This window comes from Mucor velutinosus (assembly GCF_035048745.1).
Source record: "Mucor velutinosus strain NIH1002 chromosome Unknown tig00001564, whole genome shotgun sequence".
Lineage (NCBI taxonomy): Eukaryota > Fungi > Mucoromycota > Mucoromycetes > Mucorales > Mucoraceae > Mucor > Mucor velutinosus.
Genome location: NW_027041906.1, coordinates 3118599 through 3138386, shown reverse-complemented (window position 1 = coordinate 3138386; position 19788 = coordinate 3118599). Strand labels below are relative to the sequence as shown.

At 41.1% G+C, this 19788-nt stretch overlaps 8 protein-coding genes across 8 annotated transcripts; 5 read left to right on the top strand and 3 right to left on the bottom strand.

Moving 5' to 3' along the window:
• Positions 1-13: 13 nt before the first annotated feature.
• On the top strand, positions 14-818 carry ATC70_011312 (uncharacterized protein; the record flags this gene model as incomplete). Its single annotated transcript, XM_064830506.1, has 5 exons — positions 14-65; positions 124-194; positions 277-430; positions 511-599; positions 693-818. The coding sequence occupies 5 exons, from the start codon at positions 14-16 to the stop codon at positions 816-818; spliced, it is 492 nt and encodes a 163-aa protein (XP_064683008.1).
• A 2219-nt stretch (positions 819-3037) lies between these two features.
• LYS9 (saccharopine dehydrogenase (NADP+, L-glutamate-forming)) lies at positions 3038-5271 on the top strand (the record flags this gene model as incomplete). The annotated part of the gene is made up of 6 exons (XM_064830505.1): positions 3038-3295; positions 3353-4049; positions 4103-4162; positions 4223-4308; positions 4369-4584; positions 4636-5271. The coding sequence occupies 6 exons, from the start codon at positions 3038-3040 to the stop codon at positions 5269-5271; spliced, it is 1953 nt and encodes a 650-aa protein (XP_064683007.1).
• A 154-nt stretch (positions 5272-5425) lies between these two features.
• On the bottom strand, positions 5426-6124 carry ATC70_011310 (N-acetyltransferase domain-containing protein; the record flags this gene model as incomplete). Its single annotated transcript, XM_064830504.1, has 2 exons — positions 5426-5765; positions 5826-6124. The coding sequence occupies 2 exons, from the start codon at positions 6122-6124 to the stop codon at positions 5426-5428; spliced, it is 639 nt and encodes a 212-aa protein (XP_064683006.1).
• Positions 6125-6457: 333 nt separating this feature from the next.
• ATC70_011309 (uncharacterized protein) lies at positions 6458-9761 on the top strand (the record flags this gene model as incomplete). Its single annotated transcript, XM_064830503.1, has 9 exons — positions 6458-6756; positions 6817-6943; positions 7003-7119; positions 7172-7348; positions 7403-7514; positions 7568-7715; positions 7771-7900; positions 7957-9434; positions 9494-9761. 9 exons carry the CDS (start codon positions 6458-6460, stop codon positions 9759-9761), a joined length of 2856 nt encoding a protein of 951 aa, XP_064683005.1.
• Positions 9762-10252: 491 nt separating this feature from the next.
• Positions 10253-10816, top strand: MET5_2 (Sulfite reductase [NADPH] subunit beta; the record flags this gene model as incomplete). Its single annotated transcript, XM_064830502.1, has 1 exon — positions 10253-10816. The coding sequence occupies one exon, from the start codon at positions 10253-10255 to the stop codon at positions 10814-10816; it is 564 nt and encodes a 187-aa protein (XP_064683004.1).
• Positions 10817-11609: 793 nt separating this feature from the next.
• ATC70_011307 (uncharacterized protein) lies at positions 11610-12184 on the top strand (the record flags this gene model as incomplete). Its single annotated transcript, XM_064830501.1, has 3 exons — positions 11610-11823; positions 11881-11981; positions 12038-12184. 3 exons carry the CDS (start codon positions 11610-11612, stop codon positions 12182-12184), a joined length of 462 nt encoding a protein of 153 aa, XP_064683003.1.
• A 254-nt stretch (positions 12185-12438) lies between these two features.
• Positions 12439-15149, bottom strand: NDH51 (NADH dehydrogenase [ubiquinone] flavoprotein 1, mitochondrial; the record flags this gene model as incomplete). Its single annotated transcript, XM_064830500.1, has 3 exons — positions 12439-13683; positions 13736-14439; positions 14669-15149. 3 exons carry the CDS (start codon positions 15147-15149, stop codon positions 12439-12441), a joined length of 2430 nt encoding a protein of 809 aa, XP_064683002.1.
• Positions 15150-16644: 1495 nt separating this feature from the next.
• BGL2_2 (glycoside hydrolase 3 protein) lies at positions 16645-19654 on the bottom strand (the record flags this gene model as incomplete). The annotated part of the gene is made up of 4 exons (XM_064830499.1): positions 16645-16966; positions 17023-17373; positions 17435-17604; positions 17663-19654. 4 exons carry the CDS (start codon positions 19652-19654, stop codon positions 16645-16647), a joined length of 2835 nt encoding a protein of 944 aa, XP_064683001.1.
• Positions 19655-19788: the final 134 nt, after the last annotated feature.

Below are 19788 nucleotides of genomic sequence, written 5' to 3'. Positions count from 1 at the left end.
TTTTTATTGTAAAATGAACGTTCTCGCCAAGTCTGCTCGTGCTGCCATCAAGCCTCTCGCCATGGGTAAATATCAATTTGGCTAGACATGTAAATATTCACAGAGCTCATATCATCAATCTAGCTCGTTTCTACGCTACTGAAGCTCCTGCTGCTTCCGAAGCTCTTCGTTTGACCTTCGTTGTCCCTCACAAGGTAAATCATAGCAGACTTCAACAACTCAATCATTCAGCATATCAGCAAACTTATCTAATATACACAAAAATTATCTACATAGGCTATCTACAAGGCCACTGACGTTCAACAAGTTAACTTGGCTGCCACCTCTGGTGATATGGGTATTCTCGCTAATCACGTTCCTACCATTGAACAATTGAACCCTGGTGTCGTTGAAGTTGTTGAGACCGCTGAACTCACCAAGAAATTCTTTGGTAAAGATCTAGAAATGTTGACATTGGACACCGTTTTGAGCTGTTAAACTTACCCCTGTATATTTTTCATTTTTCAACAGTTTCTGGTGGTTTTGCCACTATCAACCCTGATAACTCTCTCAACATCAACGCTGTTGAGGCTTTCCCTCTTGAAGAACTTTCTCTCGAGGTAAATTATAGTTTGGATTGAATTTGGATTTTGATGTGGGGTAGTGAAGGAGGAATATCAAGAGTATTAACTCGCAATTCTTTCTGTATGTAGCGTGTTCAAGCTGGTCTCGCTGAAGCTCAACGTCAAGCTGGTGCCGCTGCCTCTGATAAGGAGAAGGCTGCTGCCAAGATCGAGGTCGAGGTCTATGAAGCTCTCCAAAGCGCTTTGTCCAAGTAAATTGTATAATACAAACCAAATCAAACAAACTTCCCTTTAGGATCAAAATCTATTATTAAAATACAATTAAAAAGATATGTAAAGAATGTGTGTCGTCTGTCATGTATCTTTGTCTAGAAAGCAGAATTAAAGCGAAGTTGATATCTCTCATTTACAATAAAAAAACTATACTCTTCACTAGTCCACTTGTTATTGAAGGATGCCGACCGGATTTACTGACGATAATCAATAAAGAGCACAAAGCCATGCATAAAACTTGAGTGCACAACACTGCATCTAGGTAACATTGTGCCTTACCATCATTACTTTGTATGGATTACCGAGGTACAGTTTGGGCACATTACATTTCGGCGTCCAGATATGTATGTATGTGCATGGTAGTGATAGCAGATAGTTGATTTGAATAGCATCGTGATTTGATCTCGTACTCTTTATATGATCCAAGTAACCAATCTAATCTATCAAGGTGGAGGATATCTGATAAATAAAACCTTCATAGAATGTTCAGTGAGTGGAAGGCAAAGCATGTGGTTGAGACGTCGATAACATTCTACATCTTTGACAGTGTCCAAAACTTATCAATCGCAATCGTTTCCTGATGCACAATGCAATAGGTAGTGTCAAGAAGAGACGCCATTATCAAGTATAGTTGTTATGAATAAATTCTTGATTAAAAATGTTAGCAAGTTTCATTTCCACTTATGCGAAATAGCTGGGAAGTTGGTACTGTCAAATCGTCCGTATTCCTATCCTGTAGCAGAATACATTTTACTGCCCTGCAAGCAAATAGCATACTTGTATTTTCTCTTACTATTCAAAAGTATGTAAAACACAGCAAAAATCGGACGTATTTGAACCGTGTTTTCTCGCGTTAAAAGCCGTTTTAGACTGCCAGAATAGCATCATACAATTCCTCTCATCCAGTAGTTACTTCCTGACACCTTTGCTCAACTTTTTTGGGATCATCAAAAATCGACCAAAAAGCTTGAGGTATCCCTCATGATTTTCATTGAAAATGAAACGATCGCATTTTTGGCACCAAAAATGAAGACCTCTACTATGGCATATATCAAGTTAAAATGTTCCTCTTGATCCAACGCAACCTCTGAAACTTTGTTTGCGAGATTTTGATAAGTAAAATCTCTACATTTTGGCCAAAAATCCAATTTCATATTTTCTAGCATTGCTCAATAAGCTCATTCAAAACACATATTATACTTGGTACCATTGAGTGCGCCTTGAAAAGTACTCCAAGAGTGCTTTAGAAAGTATAGGATGATCATCACAGTTTGTATAGTCAAATCTGGCGAAATAAGTCGAAGAAGTCGAAATTTGAATAAAACTCCATATGCAGACAAAAAGTAACGTCGGAGAATCAACCAATTTTGGCCAGTAAAATGCTTCTGATAGAAGCAATGAATGTCTTCAAAGCTAATACAAAGTAGATTGCGAATCGAGATGTACATTCGTCTAGCCTAAATATATTCTTTTGGTTTGTTTGTGCAGTTTTATATCTATTAGCACCATTTACTCAGGCTTACCACAGAACATCTGCAAGCTCAATTTGCTTATTAGGGCCTTGAATGCCCAGATACCAGAGATTAGCTATTTCATGATTCCTACAATACACGATCGGCTATGAAGGGCAATCTTTCAATATAACAATTCCACAGACAATATACAAATGCTTTGCGTATTATCGAATACTGATCGTCTGTCTTAAATCAAACTGATGCTGAAAGATGAAACAATTTAACAGCTCGTGCTTCTTGCAATATCTAAATAGAAAACAATACACCATAACTGGCTCAGTCAGAAACCTCGTACCATACTCAAGTATAGCAATTCAAATTCTAAGGAGGCCATGGCCGATTCATTTGAATAGCCGCGCATATTGACAGAACAATGGTCTTTGTATGTCTTCTCCAAGAGATGCACTTTCTGAAATACTTTGTAACAAAAGGAGCAGCAAATCTCTTAAACACGATGCGCAGACCTTAAATCAAATGTAAATAAATAGTTTGATCATTCGGTTACTAAATTTTCAACGAAAATTAGAGTTCTCACAAAGGAACTGAAGACCGAGAAATGAATGGCATCTAAGCATTGAAATCACCGCCATTCTATTGTGTTAAATAAATCAAGCTGAATCAAACAAGCATGCTGTGTTTCTTTCCAATTTTCTTCACACAAATAACTCTTAACTACCTTACCAGAAGATGGCCCCTCAACACACAGTCTACGATGTCATTGTCTGTGGTGCTGGTCCTGTAGGCTTATTCTTTGCCTATCAAATGATTATGCAAGGCCATTCAGTCTACATCTGCGATCAAAAGAAAAGACCTACATCTCAAAGCAGAGCATTCTTTGTCACTGCTCGCTCATTGGAGATCTTTGAAAACAAGGGCATTGCTCATCGTCTTTTGCAGGAGGCATATGTGTTACGTGGTGCTCAATTGTTCATTGAAGGTTGTGAGGTAATTCATTCAATTTATATCTGACATTTCATATCACTAAACTTCTCTCTCAAATAGACCACTTCCATTGAAGCGGACGATGTTGGCGAAACCATATTCCCTCAATTGACAAGCATTCCTCAGTCCAGAACCGAGAGTGTCCTTGCCTCACTGATTGAGGAGCAAGCTAATATCCATTGGAATACCAAGCTGGAATCATACACAACAGGCGATGACAGCGAACTTGTTACTGCCTTCATTGTACATGGAGATGGCAAAACAAAAGAGACAATCCAAGGCAAATACATTATCGGCGCTGATGGTACACACTCTACTGTGCGACAGCTGGATTCAACATGGACATACGAGGGTTATTCTGCGAATACACAATTTGCACTGGCTGATGTAATGCTCTCCGGCCCTAGTTTGAGCGCTGTAAAGGACAAGTTCAACATATTTTACCATTCTGAAGGCATGGTGCTCTTAATACCTATCAATTATGATCATAGCAACCGCAAAAGCAATCTGTTTCGAATTATTGCAAACAAGGGGCCCTATGAGAAGCGAGCCACATCCAAAGAAGACGACACTATTACTCATGGCATTTGTGAGGACGATGCTGAGCACCTATCAATAGAGGAAGTGAATGAAATCTTGAAAACCAGAGCTGATTCACTGGATTTAACTGCCAGTGATCCCGCTTGGCTGACACATTTCTACATCAATGAAAGAAAGGCTAATGGTTTTCGTCGCAGGAAAGCTTTCCTAATCGGAGGTAGGTACAGAGATCGTTCCAAAAGCGCTCCTTTACTGAATCGGCTTCTTTAGATGCCGCTCACTGTCATTCACCTGTTGGAGGTCAAGGCATGAATTTAGGTTTACAAGACGGTAAGTATCGACCTATATTTGCATGAGCCAGACTCTAATTTGCTGTCATTGTATACTTAGCTGACAATCTTGCCTGGAAAATGTCTCTTGTTTTGAAAGGCTCAACATCGAACGCTGAATTACTTCTGAGCTCGTACTCAATTGAGGTAAATTAGATTTTGAAATTTGGTGAGATATTTTTTGCCAACTAACGTTGCATGATATAGCGGGAGCCGGTTGCTGAAAATGTAATTAGCCAGACTGGCAACGCCACAGAGCTTGCAATGAGTGTCAGTTTTGTTATGGGTAATACTTATTGTGATGGCGATTATGCCAACTTATTGACAGGATATGACCATGTAGCTATCTTTAGGTACTTTGTATCGTCCTCCACATTCAGCATGTCAAAATTGAAGGAATACGGCATGTCTACATTGCTTCAGGTAAACGTAGGCTACAGATAGACAAGAATACGCTGCTGACTTGACTTGTAGTTACATTTAGCTCTTGAAGCCTCCTCCCCACTAGTCAACAAGGTACCTGAGCCTCCTCTGCTAGAGGCAGGCAAATTCCTACCAGAAACAGCTTTACTTTTAAAGAGGTCAATAGCTAATGATGGCCCTGAGCATTTACTCGAACGCAAGACACTCCACCAAATCGTCAGTAACACAGGCAAACACACTGCTCTTTGGATCAGCACACATTCTGCTTCATACACTTCCTCTTCATTGACGTCTTTATTCTGGGGTAAGCTTCAGACCAGCTTTGGAAATTCCATCAGACCTGTCATTGTAGAATCCATGTGGCATGTGCCTGAATACAGCTTGGCCAACGATATTGAAGTCAAGATTTCAGAGTTGTGTGAGAATGATGAACAGAGAATAGTTATCGCTGAGAAGCTAGAATCAGAAAACTTCTGGGTTGAATATCAGCCTTCAAGCACATACGACTCCATCACAAAAATGGTTGGGCTTCAGGCACATTTGGATAAATGCTCAACAGACACAGAATACCCACCATCTGCTCTTGTGATCGTTCGTCCTGATCTGTATGTTGCCCACTCGACTCTCGTAACCACTGAAGAAGATATCGACAGAGCATTCGAATTTCTACAGACATACTTGATATAACACTAATTTCTACTAATAAACTAATAGCCAATACTATTATACATCCATGTCACTAGGCACATTGTTTCATTGTTCTCAGCTTTCTAAATTGCTGTTGTAGTGGCTCGATAACTCTTAAATGTACAGTCTAATTTATTACCTCCAAATGTTAAAGCTACTCTTTCCTGATATGAAGAACAAACTCATACTGGAAGTGTTGATGCGTTTGCTTTCCTCTAGGCACACTAGCTTGTAAAAACTCTTCCAATTCCTCATGCGTTGCTTGTCTAAATATCTCTGGATCAATTTTGGGTATAAACGTGTCGCATGGAATAGGCTTCGAGCTGTAAACATTCGTCAAAAGCACATGTGTGCATTCAGGGCGTAGGATGCTCTGACGGTAGATCTGTTCGCCTCCGAGCACAAAAATCCGGCCATCTTCTTTTACTATTCTACTAGCCAATTCAAATGCATGGTCCAAGCTTGGTACTAATTCAGCTATAGGAGAAGGCTCACTTGAATACCGAGTCAAGATTAGTGTTTGTGCACATGATTCGACCCTCCATGCCACCTACATCTCATAATCCTTGTCCCTCGAGACAATCACATTGTATCTATGAAACAAAGGTACACGCAACATGGGCCTTGATTCATACGAATTTCTGCCCATCACCATCACGTTGCTCCAGACAGTAGTGTCGTCTGAGATCTGAGGCTCTCCAAACTGACCATTGTACGCTTTTGATGTTGTCTCTTCGAAGAATTTCCAATCACCAGGGATGCTCCATGGCAAACCATTGTCATAGCCGATGCCTCCATTTTCTGCCAGAGCAGCAGCCATGAAGATGAAAGGCTTTTTCTCGTCTGCTGTCATCTTGGATCAACCTGTATGAAAGAAATAGACAGGAACAGCCGCAAGGGAGGGGGGGGGGGTGGGAGGGTTATGCTCCATTTAAGCACCACACACATACAAGAGATGTCTGAATATGACCAATCAAATGTATGCACATTCAACACAAAACTTCGGGTAGCCAAATACATGTGTCGTCGAAGTTATATCAGTAGAGAGGATTGCCAACACACATTCATACTTATTTTACTCTTTGTTCATCTCTTGTAAAGGAAACAAAAAACAGAAAAGTTTAGCTACCTTTTCACCACTATTTGAATCCTTTCTTTACTCGAGATACTATCAAGAAATCACACGATGGCAACCGACCTTTGCTACACGCTCGTTTATCAAGACGACGCGACAGAAACACCCTCACTTCAAGACTTTCAAAGAGCCTTTGAAAAGGGCTCTGATGACACTCGTATTGAAACAATGAAGAAGCTGCTTGTCATCATGTTGAACGGCGACCCTATGGAGAAGCTCTTGTTGCATGTCATCCGTTTTGTGCTGCCCTCTAGAAACAAGCAGCTGAAGAAGCTGTTGCAGTTTTATTGGGAAATCTGTCCCAAGACAAAGCCAGATGGCAAGCTCAAAGATGAGTTTATTCTAGTCTGGTAAGTGTCTCTATGTGTGCATCTATAGCACGGCGAATCTAACATGCCTTATCGCTGTAGTAATGCGCTTATGAACGATCTTCAGCATCCCAACGAATACATTCGAGGCTCGACCCTTCGTTTCTTGTGCAAAATCAAGGAAGCTGAAGTGCTCGAACCACTTGTGCCTTCTGTCAGAGCTTGTTTGGTAATAGATAAACGCAGAGTCAGTGCAGCAACGCAACCACTAACTGACATCAACCACAGGAACATCGCCATTCTTATGTCAGAAAGAATGCCGTTTTTGCTATTGGCGCCATCTTCAAGGCCTTTGATCACCTCTTTCCTGATGCACCTGAAGTAGTTCAATCATTTTTGCTCTCAGTAAGTCGCAGCGAGTCTAACCGTACCATCGTTTACTGACACGCAACATTAGGAGGCAGACATGACCTGTAGACGCAATGCTTTTGTTGTATTGTGCAATGTCGATCAACCTCTCGCTGTTCAATATCTCTTGCAAGTGATTGATTCTATCCCTACATTCGACGAATTATTACAGTTAGCTGTTATCGAGTTGATTCGTAAAGACTCCAAGGTCAGCTCTGCAAACAAGGTAAGCGATTTTGGAGTGTATTGCTACATGATAATAACACAAGGCATCTTACAGGCTGCTTACATCCGCTGTTTATCTGAGCTCTTGGCAGCCGCTTCTCACTCTGTGAAATACGAAGCTGCTGCTGTGCTCTTGTACTTGACCACTAGTCCTGCCGCTGTCAAAGGTAACCATCCAGCGAAACCATGAATGACAATAGACACTAACTGTTTAATCCAGCCGCTGCTTCATGTTATATCGAACTTATCGTCAAGGAATCAGACAACAATGTCAAGTTGATTGTACTCGACAGACTCGAAGAAATCAGAAACAAGCATGATCGTGTGTTGGATGATTTGGTCATGGATATTCTTCAAGTTTTGTCCAGGTAACTTATTATATGCTGCATCAGGCATGGAAATTAATGCGTTTTATATCATCAGTCCTGATATTGAAGTGCGTCGCAAGGCTATTCGTATTGCCTTGGAGATGGTTTCTTCCAGAAACGTCCAAGAAGTTGTGCTCTTCCTCAAGAAGGAGTTATCCAAGACACAAGATGATGCTTATGAAAAGGTACAGTTGCATGAATCCTCGATGATGAAAAGCACATATTGATCACATCTATGTAGAACACCGAATATCGCCAGCTGCTGATTCAATCCATTCACACGTGTGCTATCAAATTCTCAGAAGTCGCCGCCAATGTTGTTCATGTGCTTATGGAGTTCTTGGGCGATTCCAACAACCCAGCAGCTGTCGATGTAGTTGCCTTTGTACGTGAGGTCGTTGAAAAGTTCCCTGGGTTGAGAGAATCTATTTTGGAAAAGTTGCTGGATACATTTGCTGATATGAAGTCAGGAAAGGTGTTCCGTGGTGCACTTTGGATCATTGGTGAGTACTGTGAAAGTATAAAGGAGATTGACGATGCCTGGAAGCAAATTCGTCATGCTTTGGGCGAGATCCCATTGTTAGCATCAGAGCAAAAGCTGTTGGACGCTACTGAGGCAGCTGATAACGAGGAAGAAAAGACTGACAAGGCTGCTGTTCCATCGGGTGCTGCTGCTCCTCGTCGCATTCTTGCTGATGGTACATACGCTACCGAGAGTGCCTATACTGAATCCTCTGCATCTGCATCCAGATTAGAGGCTGTCAAGGCTGCCAAGAAACCACCACTTCGATCTCTCTTACTTGCTGGCGATTACTTTCTTGGTACCGTTCTATCCACTGCTATCACCAAGTTGGTGCTTCGTTATAACAAGATTGCCTCGGACGCATCCCTCGCCAATGCTCGCAAGGCTGAGGCCATGTTGATTATGACCAGTATTTTGCGTATCGGTCAGTCCAAGTTCGTTGCTTTTGAAATTGATGAAGATTCATACGATCGCATCATGCAAGACTTGCGCATCGTGGGTACTGCTGGTCAAAGCGAAGAAATCAGCACTGTCTACTTGCAAGATACTCGCGAGGTGTACGCGAAGCAACTTCAAGCTGAGGACAAGCGTTTAGCTGATGCCAAGGCCGAAAGTGAAGCCAGTGTTCAAGTTCAAGTCGACGATGCTATTGCCTTTCGTCAATTCTCCAAGAAGTCTGGCGGTGCTACTGATGAGTATGACCAAGACCTCTCTCGCGCTACTGGATCGCTTGATGATAAGGATGATCTAATGTCCAAATTGAATCGTATTGTGCAATTGACCGGTTTCTCTGATAAGGTATACGCCGAAGCTGTCGTCAATGTTCATCAATACGACATTTTGATGGACGTTTTGATTGTGAATCAAACAAACGAGACCTTGCAAAATTTGACAGTCGAATTTGCCACCCTGGGTGATCTCAAGCTTGTTGATCGTCCTGCTACACACAACTTGGCTCCTCACTCTTTCTTGACAGTCAAGGCACCCATCAAGGTCTCTTCCACTGAAACAGGCGTCATTTTCGGTAATATTGTCTACGACTCACATGGATCCACCGAGAACTGCGTTGTTTTGAATGACATTCATATCGACATTATGGACTACATCAACCCTGCCTACTGTAACGAGACTCAGTTCCGTTCCATGTGGACTGAATTCGAATGGGAGAACAAGGTCAATGTTAATACCAATGTTGGGTAAGTGCTGATGGTTTGAATATGGAATGACCTTGACATTTAATATATCTTTTATTCAGTGATCTGAGAGGTTACTTGCAGCATATTATGGATTCTACCAACATGAGCTGTTTAACACCCAAGAAGCAATTAGAAGGAGACTGTGGCTTCTTGTCTGCTAATATGTATGCCAGAAGTATCTTTGGTGAAGACGCACTAGCAAATTTGAGTATCGAAAAGAACGGAGATGGACCCATTACTGGTCATATTCGTATCCGCTCAAAGACTCAAGGCATTGCATTAAGTCTTGGTGATAAAATCACATTAGCACAAAAGACAGTTGCTTAAGCAAAATTATACAGTTTATATCTCTTCTCTTTTCCCCTCTTCTTTATCTACCCTTATTGTCATAAATCAAAATAAACTCACACGTAATAATATTTTGTTTCAATTCATGTTTATTTTGATTCAGGACTCAAGTGCTTTTATGGAAATCAGCAGCACGCATGTCAACATAACGATATTTGAATATTAGTAAGAGCATATCCATTACCATGTCCTTCTCCCCAATATAGACGCGCAACACTTCAGTAATTTGCAGTTTGTTTAAAACACAAGCTTTGTAAATGAACAAACTAAGGCGGTTTGTCGTATTACCAAAAACCTAGCGTTGTTGGTTGTCATGATTTATACTAATTGAGGTTCATGCGGCGTTTTAGCAATAACGAAGCAAATCAGTCAATGCATCATTGGTCTTCACAAATGTATAAAAGAGCATGACATTTAGCGTAGTAGCCTCATTACTCAATCAGCTCTCAATAATAATACTATCAATTTCAATGAAATTTACTCTTCACCTTTCCGTTTTGGCCGCTGCTGTTACTTTGATTTCCATGGTGTCCGCCGCTCCTGGCCAAAAGCCATGTCATGCCCTCTCGGAGGCACATGCTAACGCTGTTTGTAAAGAATACTGTGGCTCTACTGGATACATTCTCGGCGAATGTGGCTCAGAAGGTATCTGTATCTGCAACAACAAGACGACTACTGTCAAAGTGCATCATACTACTCCACATACTTCACATTCCCTGACTCCTGGTGCCTCTGCTTCCAAGGTTTCCACTACATACCATCACTCTACTCAGAAATACACCAGCAAAATACGTTCAAGTGCCTTCAAAAAGCATTCAAAATCTATTTCCACCATCTCTCATACAAGAACTAACAGCAAGCGCCACAGATCAACCAAGACCACCACTACTTACAAGACCGTCAATACGACCATTACCAAAACAATCACCATGAAAGCTTCCGAAGTCTCGGCTCTTGCTGATCATGCCAGCTCTAAGAGCAAGAGAAGAGTAGCAACTGTTTACACAACTGTACCTCGTCGTCGTCATGATTAGAAGATACCCATTACGGTTATTGAAAAATTGAAACGCGAACAATTGACAGCTCTAAAAATTAGCAGCACTAAAAATTGGTATTGGGCCCTTTAATGGCAGAGAAAAGATTTAGAGCATTACTACCGATGAGCCCTATAAAATAAACTATTCGATCACCTTTCAACGTGTAATGAGTGGAAACATAAAGATAACCTGGCTACCAACATAGCTCATACGCTTGCTATTAGCCTGATTTTTCTTCATTTGGGGGTTTAGCCATCCTTTACAGGCAACAGCCATAATGAATGCACACATGCTCTACTTATTAAATGTACGTGGTTGTGATCACAAGCAAAGTACTTTTTGTTTGAATAATAATGCTTTCAAAGAAATTGATGTCACTCTTCTCCTTTTTGCCGTAATAAACACGGTTGCGTCTTATGGACCTTAGAGCATTACCTGTAAGTGAATAGCATTGAGATCAGCATGCAGCCATTTACTAACATTTAACAGTTCGGATTTCAATTTGTAGTAACTGTACAGCAAATGTTTATATAGGTACTCTACTCCCCATGATCGTATTCCCTCCAAACAAGTTGTTATACCTTCCCTTGATGCAACTTACTTACTCCCAAATAGATGCTCACTCAATACATTGATCTGTGCCGACTCTGCTATAAACATTGATTGCCAATGCCAACTTTTACGGCATAAAGCGATTCAAGAGTTACCCTGTCGTGACTATGGTTTGTGCTGTTTCTTGTAGAAAGCTGATGCGATTCCTTTCCTATCCATTCATCTTTTGTAAAGAACAATGTCAAAAGCACCAGAAAACAAGCCAACGCCAATAACAGAGGGGCAAGATGTTGTACCTAAAAAGAACAGACATATTATCACACCATTAGAAGAACAACAGGAGAAATTAAACCGCCTGTTCCAAAAGATTGATAAACCAGTATACATTCCTGAAAGACCTGTCGAGAAGAATGAACTTCAAGCACCCAAGGACTTTGTACGCAATGTGTCAGGTAATCAACAAGAGTAAATGCTTGATACACATTACCTGTATTGATGCCTGAGGATAGGTTCTAGCGCTGGTGCTGGTAGTGGTGATTTCCATGTATACAGAGCCCAGAGAAGACGTGAATACGCTCGTATGAAGAACATGGATGATCAAGAACGAAAAGTAAGACGACTTGTAGGCATTGATTTGACAGTATATTAATAGTTTTTTATTACTAGGAAAGGGAGGATAACGAATATAGTGAGAAATTACGACGTCTTCGTGAAGAGGATGAAGAACGCACAGCAAAGAAAAGAGCAAAGCGTCAAAAACGTAATAAAAATAAGAAATCAGCAGATAAAGATAGTAGTAAGAATAAAGAATAAAAATAGAAGAACATAATTTTTTTAAGTGGAAAGAGAGAGAGAGAGAGAGAGAATCGAGGGCATATAAATGTACATAAGGGGAAAAAAGGTAAATTAACATAAGAGTGAATGAATGTGATTTGGGTATACAAAATTATCGTTTAGACTGTGGTATTAGAAAGTAGTACTTTATATGGTGGAGTTGTAGTTGTAGGGTGGTTGTTGATTATGTTCTTGTACAGTAGTTGGTTTTTGACGCTTTCAGGCTGAGGTAATTAGGATGAGGAGGTTTTGTCACTGTGGTCCAATTTATCCATCCAGTCTTCTGGAATGACAGGAACCAGCAAGATGCGTTCCTTCTGAGACCATCCACCTGCATGTGATAGTTGAGCTGTTGTAGGAACAAAGAAGGGCAGCATGAATCTAGAATCCTTCGTTTCATTGATTTCCTCCTTGTATTCTTCTTCTTCTTCGCTGTTGTGCTTCTTGTCATCTTGCTCTTGCTGCTTCTTTTCCTCTGCGGCATTGACAGCAGGCTTTTCTTCAACCATGTTAAAGATGCTTCCCATAATCTCACTTCCACAGTTTGACAGAGATCTTCTGAGTTGTTGACTGACAGGGATGCTCTTGCGTCTTCTTTCAAAGGATCTTGATTGTCTGGCTTGCTTCAACCGGATGGTCTCGTCGACGGTTGAATTGACCAGCTTTTCGATTTCTTCGGGGATTCGCTGTTCATTCGTTTCATAGCGATAGTTCATGACACAGCGCTTGATTTGAAGTGGGTTGATGGTGTCAAACATTTTGACGGTGGATTGGAAACTTGCTGGTGTGTCCAATTGGGATACACATTGCAGTAACTGAACGAGTTGAATAGAAGGGTTCAAATAGGAGATCAAACTGGGGGGCAAATGGTTATGACGGATCCATTCTTCAAGTGCAGACAGGTTCATGCGCACTTGCACTGCTTTGGAGCGACACAGGTACTTCTTCTTGGACAAGATGTGGTTGAACAATTCGCACGACAAAAAGTGGAAAAACTGAGCGAGTGCTTGAATGATGATGGTGGAATGCACCTCGTAGGATTGGAGCACATAAAATGTCGAAGAGAATAGTTGAGTGATGGTTTTAGGAGAGATGACTCGGGTGGGCAGTTCATTCGTGGCAGTCGTAGCTGCTGTCATTGTCGATGAGTTGGTGTTACTGCGTTGCATCTGCGAGCCGTCTTCTGACTTTCTGCTGCTCGTGCTGCGTCTGAAAAACCGCTGCCAGTCGTCTACGAAATTGACATCCTCGAAGCCAGAGATGGGATCATGTTCCAACATGGCTGGTTCCAAGATTTGAGCAATGCGCTTGCCAATGTCGTTGACCATGTAGTTGTAGGTTTCGGACACAAGTTCAGATAATCGAAGCTGGTATTCTGCTGTGGCCACAACGAGCTCTGCGTCCTTCTTGAGGTAGTACAAGAGGCGAGTAATGTTGGTCATCCAATAAGACAAGATATGCACATTTTGTGTGTTGTTCTATGTTTGCACTGTAAGTATACAAAAGAAAATAGGGCAAATGCAAGCATACCTTGATATTGTTACTGATTCGATGCAAAGCACCTTCCATCACATCCTCTGCTAATTCAGAGCTGGAAAAGTAATGGGCAAATCGAGCACTCAAAAAGACGACGTTGGCAGGTAAGAAAATTTCCTGCACATTGCGTACAGGCAGAGTAAGCTTTGTGATTACTGTATCAAGAATGTAAGGGAGATCATCTGCAGCGAACACAAACATCTGATCAGGCATACATCTGTCCCAGTTGAATTCTATTTCTTTGTCTTGCTCCTCATCCTCGTCCTCCTCATCATCATCGCCGTCGTCGTCACCGTATGGACCATGCTGCTCCCCGTCCTCCTCGTCAGCATCATCGTTGTCCTTGTCATAATTCAAAAACTCTTCGATCAGCTTGGGTCTGCATTCGTTATCATGAGAGAGAAAGTTTTCATAGTTTTCTTCAGTGGAGTATTGGTAGTAGCGATCACAATCACCAGCGTTCGATGAAGTTGAGCTTCTGTTGTCTGCATTGTAACCCATGATGCTGGATGTAGATGAAATACTATCGCGAGGATTGTACAGAATGTCTGCAATCTTTTGTGAATCATTCTTGACGAAATCAAAGACAGTTCTTCCTTTGGCTGACTTGGTTTGAGCTGAAGCACCGTTCTCAAGCAAGAGTTTAACCAAACTTTCATGATTGTTGGTAGTAGCCCACATCAATGCAGTCCAACCATCTATGCAATGGAAAAAAAAAAAAAAATAGTCAGCATCAATGTTTTCATGAGTGCGATCGCCCCAAGTAATCAAGGAGTTTGTTTATCTAATTGCCTATCTATCTATTGTCTACTTTTGATGTGTGTTTCTCTCTCTCTTATCCCCCGCCTCAATTTTCCTCCTGAACTCCCTTGATTCCCTCTCTTCTTTCTCGATAACCAATAGTGCACAAAAAAAGCGGTTACTTACGTGAGTCTTGGTTATCCAGTTTTGCTCCTGCCAACAATAAAGCTTGGGCAATTTCAAATTTTCCAAAACATGCAGCGTAAATTAAAGCGGTTGTATTATCCTCATCTTTGCCATCAATGTCGATCAATGGATTCTTCAAAAATTCATTCACTTTCTCCACATTTCCGCTGGAAACTGACTTGAGAAACAGTTTGTTCAGCATGTGCTTCTTCTCCTCCAACGTCAAGTCAGTGCGTTCAGAGATTTGAGCTTGGTCCTGTTCCATGAAATCAGCGTCATTGGTAGCTGTTGAAGTGCTTGAGTTGTCGGAGAGGCTGATGCGATTGCCAAGTATTTCGGAAAGTTGTTTGTAGCTCTCTGCAAAATGTCGAGACATTTCGTTGCTGGACATGTTCTCAAACTGCTTTCTCATGGCTTCTTGGTCAATTTCTGGTGGTGGAGTTGATAGTTCATTCATATTTGTAGTGCTGGTCATAGTCATTGTATTAGAAATCATTAGAAATTTTGCTGGTTGCAATTGTTTGTTTGGATGAGGCTGATGAAAGAGAAAATCAGTCTTTTTTTTTTCTTCTTCTATGCAAACAGAGGAAAAGAAAAGAGGGAATCAAGGATTCAAAAAAAGAGAAATTTTATGAAAAAAGAAAAAAAAAAAAAGGGGGGGGGGTTAGACAACTGTGAAAAAAAGAGAGGGAAAAAGAAGAAATATCAAATTAGAGAGAGAGAGAGCAACGGAGGCCAAATCAATCTAAGGGTGCACAAAAGCATTGCCATGTGTTTATCTGTTGTCTTCATATTTCAGAATGACATGAATTCCAATTTCATAAACTAAATCTCTCTTTTTGTCAGAAACCCACATGGCAAATTACTAGAAATCGCCCATGCCATCACTTTAAATGATTAAGATCATCCTACTCTTTCGCTCTCCTTGTCTTCTTGAATCTCCTTTCAATGTTGTGGTATATCTCATCATTGACATTTTACTATCCTCAGCAAACATGCTATATTAAGAACCATCGCTAATCTAAATGAGACATATCGCCCGAGTAAATATTATATGAATTAATTGTTTATCAACAACAAAAAGGGCACAGACAAAGAAAATGCATCATCGCCATCAAAAATATTTGGACCTTCAAGTATTGCAATCACCTCAAAGTACAGTGTGGGCTATTGAAATTAGTTTACTATTCAGGTTGTACAATACATTTCAACTTGATATTTGAACCACTTCATGATCTAGAACAGCGTATACATGATAAGCATGGATTTGTATATAGGATCGACGATCAACCTACAGAAAAGAGGAGGCACTTGTGGTAGTCAAATATCGTCTTCTCCAGATAACATTAGTCTGTGCCTCGTCAACTTCTCCTGATTAAATGTAGAGCAGAGTATTTTACATCATTGTTATGTACAATACATTCCTCAGCATCTTGAAATTACATTTGGTTGCATGTAAATAATCAATGTATAGACAACAGTTTGCTTTTTTTTTTTTTCGTAAAAATACGCAAACTTTATGTAGCCCAAGCTGATTTCACACAAGTCTACATGTGCTCTCTTAAGAGTTATACCATATTATGCAAAATAAAAAGGGATTTATTACAAGTCGGCTCTGGTTTGTTTAAGAATCTGTTGCAATAACAGCCTTTATTGCTTGATATTGGCTCATTCATGTGGTTTTGTGGATCAGAAACTAAATTTCAACCCAGATTGTGTGCCTGAATTTCTTTTTGCAGGATCCAGAAATAAGTTTGTACCTTATTCAAAATCAAACTAAAAGCACAATCACTTTTGTAAACATGCTTATCAGCATATACCAAGTGTTTTTAAGCTTTTTAAGCATCAAACAAACAACTTATATTTGGTCGTTTATCAGCAAACAATCGATGATCATGCATCAAGTGAAATTTTTGCGATCTATCGTCATATGGGGGATTTTAATGATAGTCAATGTAGATACATGTAAATAGAATCTATTGAATAGCGCAGATATTGTTGCCATTGCTATTAGCATTGAGCTTATGGCGGGTATCATCATCATGGTCAGTATCATGATCGTCGTCATCATCTTGTTTTACTTTTGGTAAGGACACAACAACGGGAATGAACTTTTTTCCAGTAGCAGCATGGTCTTGTTCATCCTTTTTCACGGTGCGTCTTCTGCGAGATCCATCTGCCATGGGGCGATTCAACTTTTCCGCAGCAGGTTGGTATCCTTTGGAAGCAGCTTTACCAAAATATTCCAAAGCGCGAGGGAAATCAGGTGCAACACCAATACCGTCCTCGTAATATTTACTACATTGGTGGATGTAAGTTGATACGCAGAAGCAAAAATAGACGTTTCCTCTTACCCTAATACATATTCAGCTTGGTCAAAGCCGAGATCAGCTGAACGCTTGCACCATTTGAAAGCAGTGTCCTTTTGGATAGCGAGTAAACCTGAAATACCTTGAGAATAGATACGAGAGAGATCTAGCATAGCACCCGCATGATTGACTTCTGCTGCCTTCATGTAATGCTGATATGCTTGCCACGAATCTTGAAGCTGTCCTAGCATGCCAGTTTCAGACACTTGTCCCATGAAATAGATGGCGTCAGGGTATCCGTGATGAGCTGACTTCTTGAGATATTTAAGAGCTAAACTGTAGTTCACTTTTTCCTTGGTGTTGTGAATAGGCGTCTTTGATGCTTCATCAACATATCTGAAAGATGAGAGATTTAGTACGATGGATTGTTACTAGTAGTATAAGCTTCCTATTCTACCTTTGAATTCCAATGCGATCAAACTCATTAGCGTAGATACAGCCGAGGACAAAAGCAGGCTCTGCACAGGCAGAATCATTCATGTCAGCTGCCTGCTTTAGATATTGCATTCCTTTAATGAGGTCTTTCTTCTTCTTTAACTGGCCACGCAGTAAGATTTTAGCCATTTTCTAATTTTGCAAGATGAATATACTGGCTACATGTTTACCAAGGATGGCAAAAACTTACATAAATAGATAGTGTGTGCTGTTCTTTTGCGCCTTTTTCATAACATTGGATAGCCTTTGCAAAGTTACCTCGCTTTTTCCATAGATGAGCCAGCTCATAGTGGGCTTCAGTCCAACCGCCTTTGGATGCTCTCAAGAAACACTTGAACGCCTTGGTTTCTTGCGCTTTTTCGTAGCCCTTGAGAACGCAATCTTCGGCCTGTGGGCCGAGCAGATACCAGCGACCTTTGATGAACAGGGCTTCGGGCTTCCCAGCCTTTGCTAGACGTTCAATCCAGTAGCCAGCCTCGGATAAAAGTCGATGTCTTGTTTGAGCAGGTGTTTCTTGCAAATGTCTTTTTGTGTTTGTCAAGTTGGCGTCATGATTGCCATGATTGGTGCTACCGGCATTACTACTACTTGCCATAGAGATGGGCGCAATCTTGTTAGATGGTTGTGTTGTACTATGTTTGTCGTACAATTTGGAGATTTGAAGCAGATATTTAGCATATGTCAGTTGAGTTTCGTCATTGCGCGTCTTGAGAGCCATACGACGGTAGAGTTTGGTGTTTGATCTGATGTTGATTAGACTACAAGATGCAATACTAAGCGAGTATTTGGTAGATGCTGGACCTGGCGCTTCTTGTAAATGAGAATCTGTGCTGCTGATGGCTATAGCATCTGATGCAGACGACGCTACAGACTGAATGTTCCCATGTACATTAAAGTACTGCTCCGCTTGGCTCATGTTGCGACCGTTAGCGTCAGTAGTAGCTTCATTACCAATGGAAGACTCCAACGAGATTTCATCTGGAACTTGAGCAGTGTAAATAGCCAAGTTGGGAATTGAACCTGTCGAGATACGGCTGATAATCTTCTTGTTGTTGCCGTTGCTTGCCATAGAGAAGGAGCTCTTGGAGTTGGATGTATCCCAAGGCGAGGGAATTCGAGGTGTAGATACAGAAGAGGCACTTGCAGGTTGATCAAAGTACTTTTCAGCAGCAGAAAAAGCATATGAAGGATCTTCTTCCTCTTGTTGCTGTTGCTCATCAAACTCATTTGCGGCTGTCAGCAGTGGCATTGAGTTGCAGTGTCTTTGTAACTTGTGCTCATTGGAAGAGGAGGTGGATGTGGATGGTCCCGGTCTTTGGTTACACGTATTCAGGGACGTTGTGGAAGTAGATGCCGGATGATAGGAAAAGGAAGAGACCGAATAGGAGGGGGTAGACAGACTACTACTACTATTGCTACTGCTGGATGTAGTAGTGGTATTTAGAGATGTGTCTTTTTCTATTTTGTCGTTAAAGGATAAGAATGTGGCAGCGATCTGAGCACAAGCAGCACCGTTATCTTGCTCATTGCTAGCGTGGACAGGCGTAGTGCGATTTGAGAATTGATTCAACTTTTGGAGCAATATGGAATTTGAATGAGGCGCTTCTTCCTGATCCTCTACAGAGCAAACCTCTTCTTTGGATATCTTCCTTTGTAGCATAGTGGTTTTGATCTGTTGAGAGGCAGTGATCTCCTCGCTGGGTGGCTCATATGGTTTTTCAAAGTGAGTTTCTAATGGTAGCAATCCATTCTTGAGAAAAGGCACAGGTACACTCATGGAGGACTCTATTTTTAGGCTATCGGATCGAGTGATCAATGTGGTGGCAGTAGGGGAAGATCTCGTTGTGGTTGTGCTATTTTTAAACGATGTTTTCCATTCCTGATTCGAATCAAACACATTGTTGCATTGATTCCAGTTGTTGTAGTAGTACTGCTGTGGTGGTGCATAGTAATAAGCATTTGAATCATGGTGGTAAGGTTGAGGTGCTGCTGCTGCCTGTGTCAATAGCAGGTCATTATGCATCATCTGAGGAGATTCAACCACTGCCGTTGTTATCCATGATGGCCCAGGCACAATGGGCGTTGAATGTCGGTGCTTTTGCTGATCTACAGTTAATTTTGGAATCTTTGGCAGAGGCTTTTTCTTTTGCACTGTTTCAGTTGGCGTGGTTTGATGCATCATATCTGTGAATTGATTAGTGCCAACTTGATAGTGTATGCAGTACATGTCATACCTTCTTGTTGTGAATGAGTGGAAGCAATTTGCAACATGATGAATGCCTGATGAGGGAGTTAAGTGAAAAAGTGATAATACCA